The sequence below is a fragment of the Nanorana parkeri genome, unplaced genomic scaffold, assembly GCF_000935625.1.
Source record: "Nanorana parkeri isolate BGI_ZX_2015 unplaced genomic scaffold, ASM93562v1 scaffold428, whole genome shotgun sequence".
In the NCBI taxonomy this organism is placed as follows: Eukaryota; Metazoa; Chordata; class Amphibia; order Anura; family Dicroglossidae; genus Nanorana; species Nanorana parkeri.
The window spans coordinates 231768-237991 of record NW_017306696.1 but is presented as its reverse complement, the minus strand read 5'-3'; the positions used below and the strand labels follow the sequence as shown (position 1 = coordinate 237991).

Here is a 6224-nt window from a genome sequence, read left to right as displayed (position 1 = left end):
TTTGTGAATTGATGTTCAAGTATCTGTCAGTGTAAAGGTCACAATTTATTAGACAGCCCAAGACCTTTTTTAAAAAAACGCTGAGGAGTAAAGTCCCTGATACACAGTTGACTAGTTGCTATGGGCAGCAAATGAAATAAATGTTCCCTATAACTAGACAACCAGGACATATAATTGATTCTATATTATCCACAAAGGGTTAACAGCACTCTCTCAACCCTGCAGAAGTGCCTGTACCTGCTCTCAATAGTAGTCTATGTCCGCCCTCTGTGTGCAGCAAGTAGCTTCTTCCTTCTGAGAGCCAAGCCTCGTTCTGAGGCTACTCTAGAGATCACATGACCTTCCTCCAGGAGGCAAGCCTCACTCTGAGGCTACTCTAGAGCTTTGATTCTCAACTGGTGGGTCGTGACCCAAAAGTAGGTCGTGACCCTGTGTTCAGTGGGTCGTCGCATGTTTTCCACTTTTCTAGGTGAGAGGCACCTCTGCTTCCCCCTAGCACAGCACTGTCAGTTCTCGCGCCAAGCAGCCATTTAAAATATGCTGCCAGGTACCGAGTGTCAGCTTGAGGTGGGATGAGATGTGGCTATGGCCGTGAGGGAGCTCCATACATACGTGCATTGCTTATAGTTTCTTTGCTTGTCCTATAGAGGTGCCATGGTGACATCACATTCTGGCTCCTGGCACCTCTACATGGCGTGCAAGGGAGCTGTACAAGTAAAGCACATATGGATGGAGCTCTGTCACAGCAAAGCAGCCGACACTAGACCCCAGGCTGGCGATCCTCTACAGTTCTCGTAAGGTAGAGAGACTGGGGGGAGCTTAAAAGAAATTAAATAAAACATTTTTATGAGTGTGTGTGAGAATGTGACTGGTTATGTATTTATGTCAGTGTTTTTGAGGACCCATTCACACTAGTAAAGTACATTAATCGCATAGTACCGTGCATTCTGGTCTGGGAGGTGTGTTGCGCTGCCATTCATTTGAATGGTACCCCAAACGCACCTCCCACCCACAGTTTGTACACCTGCACCGGAACGCGTGATACCCTAAGGCCGTGCGTGCCATTCCAGTGCGACTTGGGTCGCGACTTAATGACCAAGGACAAATGTGTGTCCTGAGGCTATAGAGGTTGAGAACCACTGCTCTAGAGATCACATGACCTTCCTCCAGGAGGCAAGCCTCACTCTGAGGCTACTCTAGAGATCACATGACCTTCCTCCAGGAGCCAAGCCTCACTCTGAAACTTTACCCACTGATATCTTACCGGAAAGGTTTACTAGTCTCAGAGTAAACCTTTCAGGGAGAAAATGCATCTCTCACTGACGTCAGGGAGCCGCTATCTAATAGCGGGAGACTCCCTGAACATCAGGGAGACTTGAGATCCCTGTAAAGCAAACTCGGGCCCTCCAGCTGTTCTGAAAATACAAATCTCATCTGTCATCAGTCAGATGGCTGTCAGTCTTGCAATGCCTTATGGGATTTGTAGTTGCACCATAGCTGGAGGGCTAGATAGATAGATATACATTATGCCAAGCTGGACCTGGACCAGGAGCTGAGCGGGACGCTGGCCAGAGCATCCCAGGTTGTGAAGAGCTGTGCGGGTGAATGTGTACCTGCGCAGGTGTATGGCCCTTACACATCTCCCCACCCGCCTCTTTGCAACCTGGGATGCTCTGGCCAGAAAGGGGGCAGCAGGCACACTGTGCAGCAGAGCGGCCATGCCCCTTTGCTTGCTGTCCGACCAGGTGTCCCAAAAAGATGCCACCTAAGGCAATAGCCTCAGGCTGCCCCATTATAGGGATGGTCCTGGTTACCCCAGACACTAGTAGTAAGTGCTTTCCAAGTCACAATACTGGCACATACATGCTCGCAGACTTGCTCCATGGCTCTTTACTAAGTGCCTGGGAATACCTCCTTCCACTCTGCACTGGGTCAGTGGAGTGGCAAACCACAGAATCAAAACACAAAGACATTAATGTTGCCTTCTATTTACAAACCCTGAAGTTCTCCGGCTGCAGCTTTGCTGGCTTCCAGATTTCTTGATATAATCGCCACTTTATAATCTCTTTGAAGTAATACCTTGGCAACAGCTTTTCCTATCCCTCTGGATCCCCCAAAGACAGCACAGACTTTACTCATCTAGAATGCACAAGGAAATTAGATATAAATAAACAGAATAAAAAAATCTTTTAAATAATAATCAGAGGCAAAGACATTTCTAAGTAAGTTTACACGTATTTTATATTTGTGTTTTACAGTGATCAAGAAAATGTTCGGTTTTTGCAGTTTCCTCTAATTTTATGATGCAGTTCTTTGTCCCATCACAAAAATCTGTACCATCCTTGAGTTAATATATATATATATTACAAAGTTCACAAGATAAGAGCAATTATAATAGAATTCTTTGACTCTAAGGCCTGGTTCACCCCTAGGCATATTGCATATGCTTGTCTGTCGCGCTGTTGACGCGCGTTTTTTTTACCGCGATTCACGGTAAAAAAATCGCGCGACAAACGCGCGTTTCCGAGGGCTACTTGGCTGTATCCCAATGGAAACGCACAACAAAAACTGCCCAAAGTAGTACATGTACCTTTTCAGGCGTGGGCCGTTTTGTAGCACGTTAGGGACGGGCTGAAATACGCCAAGGTGTGAACCAGACCCATTGAATACAATGGGATTTAGATGTTTGAGCGTTTTGTAGAGCGTTCGTCGGGCATAGAACGTGCTACAAAACGAGGCCTAAAGCAGCCACCCAATATATCCACAGTGTATCTGCAGAAACATTCCATAGAAATAAAAATACTGGTGTGAGTTAATCAGCTGTTGAGTAAAACAATCTTTGTGTATTCTCTGTTACGATTAAATGTTCTTTAGTAGGTTCATTCACAATGTGTCTGATGTTTGGCACTGCCTTGCTGTGCAAGGGAATGAATAAATGACCTCCAGCGTATTTTGGGAAAGCACCAACGCCCAGAGGGAGAGAGTGGGCGGGTCTTACTTTCTAGCAATCTAGACTGTGGAAGCAGTTAAGACTGGTAGAACTGTCAAATGTCAGGAGCTTCAGGGCCCATCCTCACCAAGGATGTGCTCGGGCGTGTTTGCAGCTTCATGTGCCGAGCCTGACAGGAAGCTGACAGCGCCAATCACAGGCATTGAGACATTTCCCGATCTCTGCAGCTGCGGGCTCGGCACGTGGAGCTGCAAACACGAGCCCATCCTTAATACTCACCAACACATCCAATCAATGCACTCGGATGCATCTTAAATGCATCTACACACAAAAAAAATAGCGTTTTTTCAATGGTGCAGTTCATACCAATGTGTTGCATTGCAAAACAATAGAGCAGACTGCATTTTTTCACACTGCAACACATGAAGGCACATCTTTTTTAATAGTAGGAGCGCTGGTACCTAAAAAAAAACCTGTATACTCATGTAAAAGCATGCAGTCATATCTCTTTTAATAGGAGTGCTGGTACCTAAAAAAACCTGTATACTCATGTAAAAGCATGCAGTCACATCTCTTTTAATAGCAGGAGTGCTGGTACCTAAAAAAAAAAAATGTAAACATATGTAAAACCATGCAGTCACATCTCTTTTAATAGTAGGAATGCTGGTACCTAAAAAACACCCCAAAAACACGTAAAAATACGTTTTACCTGTATTTTTTATGCGGTTTGGTGGGAATGTGTCCTTAATCTCAGAAGCAAGTCAAATGCAGCATCACTATGCTTGCAAGAGAAAATTGCTTGCTTCTGAGTTGCTTTAACTTTCTTCAAGCTGCTTTAGCTGTCTTATAATTTGCTGTATGCTATTGTTGGCACCAAACCCCAGCTAGAGTATAAACGCCCTTACAACGTGTCCACAGTGTGTCAGTCAGTGACAAGGGCACATTCACACTGAAATATGTGTGTTGGATGGGACTCAATGCAAGTGTGTTCACTTAGATCAAACAGATGTACTGCGCTAATCATTAATCATAATACGTGAATAATATAGTGCTAAATATCAAATACATCACATATAACCAATATAATTAATAAATACTCATAAATGGTAAAACGTGTCTCTCATTGTAATATCTCCAGTAGAGATTAGGTGAAAATTGGTAATTGTAAAATAAAAATAAAAATTGTGACAAAGTGCCAAGATGTAAAAAACCATCAGTGATAAGTCCTTCTTATAGCTGTAGTGTGCAAGCTCCCGGTGACTGTGAAACACACCGCACTCACAAGACTTCCATATTCAAAGAGTCATAACAATCCCAGATCGCAATCACAGTTTGCTCCTCCACTCGCAGTAAGAACTTCCTCCTCCCCTCTGGGCTCTTTCACAAGAAAGCTTCAGGTTCAGGTGTGGTCGTTTAAAAAAAAAAATGTATCCGTTCCCCAGAGAGGATAATAAACACATTGTGTAATATGCCAAAAACAGGTTTTTATTTAAAAAAACGTTTAAAACCACAAGATTCCCAGAAACAATCGCTTTTTCAAAAAATATTCCAATCCGTCAATACAACACACTGGGGTGAATTGCTCCCACTCATTTTCAGATGTCCTTGTGTTGGCATCCATTGACAATCCGGTGCCAATGTATCTGGTGTGAATAGGGCCTAATTCCTGCCAACTTGCTTTAACCTTTAGGGCTTGTTCACAAGTCTGAATGCTAAAACATGTGTGTGCTGTGTGTTGTGTAGGGGGTGGTGCTTTACATTGTTAAAACATAAGGCACCATTCACCTTTTTTTTTTTTTTACTTTATTGAAGTGGCACATAATGACACTTCATTCCAGTCTATGCACCAGATGACTAGAGTGTGTTGCAATGTGCTGTGGTGACATACAGTGCGCTGAGTTGAGTTGTCTGCTTCTTAACAAAATGCACTGCAACCCGCCTCCGTGCAATGTTGTTGATTTACACAGCTCGACAGAGATAGTGAGAACAAGCGGCCCCTGAGGGCACATTCGCACCAGAACAATGCAGGTCACCACTAGGACACATAGAAAACATTTGTTTTCTATCTGTCCTTTTCACACCACATCACAGGTATGATGGGTTATGCGCTGTGGAAAAATGCAGCATTCTGGATGCCACGGATGGAGGTCACTGCTGGACAGCACACCACACTGCTCTGCAGGGACCTAAATAGAATGGGCTGCCTTACACACAACACACAAAAACAGGCATACATGCACACGTGCCATTACACCTACACAACTGTAAACAGGGGCTTCACCACCCCTCTCCCCCTATATATTGTACGCAATCGTGTCCACAGTGCTTTAAGAATCCAAAATCTCACAATGTATTAATATTGTACATCAGTCAGCATTAATTACTACAACTTATCTTCTATTCTTATACTGCACAGAATCTCACAATGTATCATTATTGTATCAGTCTGCTGTCCACATTTGTATATTGCATGGCATGGAGTACACAGACCTATCAGTAATAGTAATCAATAATCATCCCAGTACCCCTATACACTGTCCCCTCCAGGCTGTCCTAGTAGTCCAATCCACGCTGAGCCGAATCTCTTCCTGTGTTCCAAGCCTCTCTCTGGCTCCTGTGATGTCACTAGATCATGTGACTGTTAACCACTTTGTCACCAGAGCATTTTTTATACTTTGCACACACGTGTCACACAAACAGCTGAATTTTTGGCTGTAACATGTTTTAAACCCCCAAACAATGACATATTTTCTGAAAGCAGAGGCTCTGTAGAATAAACAAATGCTAGTTGCAATTTTTTAGGTTGGATGATATTCGTGCAAATGTTTAATACATTGATATTTCTAGGAAAAAAACTACACTGAAAAGAATTTTAGTACACACAAACAGAAAATAAGGCCCACAAACAATACACAAAATAAACAAATACAAAATAATACCCACTAAAACAAATACCCTATTTAGATGGGGGAAAGATGGGGTTGCGTCGGGTAAATAGATACCAAGCATGTCATGCGCGTGCTCATGAAATATCAAAAAACCTTTGGTCCCCTAATGGAATGTAAAAAAAAGGGGCGGAACCAGTCCCATGATGTCATGACTTGCCCGGGCCCTTTGTTGACATTTGGGAGCAGAGCTGTCTTTATGTAGCCGATATTCGTCAGGATCACTGGTGGCGGGGAGGATTTCTTCTTTCAGCGGGTTGGCAGTCATCAACCCGCTGAAAGATTGATGTGGATCTACATCGCTGGACGACGTTTATTTTAAGAAAAGA

General features: G+C 43.5%; 1 protein-coding gene across 1 annotated transcript in view; it reads right to left on the bottom strand.

Annotated features, from left to right (window-relative positions):
• CBR4 (carbonyl reductase 4) overlaps positions 1-5504 on the bottom strand; it is a 31581-nt gene extending 26077 nt beyond the window's left edge. Inside the window, exons 1-2 of the mRNA XM_018560047.1 lie at positions 5476-5504; positions 1998-2139 (exon numbers count right to left, since the gene is read on the bottom strand). Coding sequence (XP_018415549.1) covers positions 1998-2139 — 142 coding nt within the window. The 5' untranslated portion in view covers positions 5476-5504. The remainder of the gene's footprint in view (positions 1-1997; positions 2140-5475) is intronic.
• Positions 5505-6224: the final 720 nt, after the last annotated feature.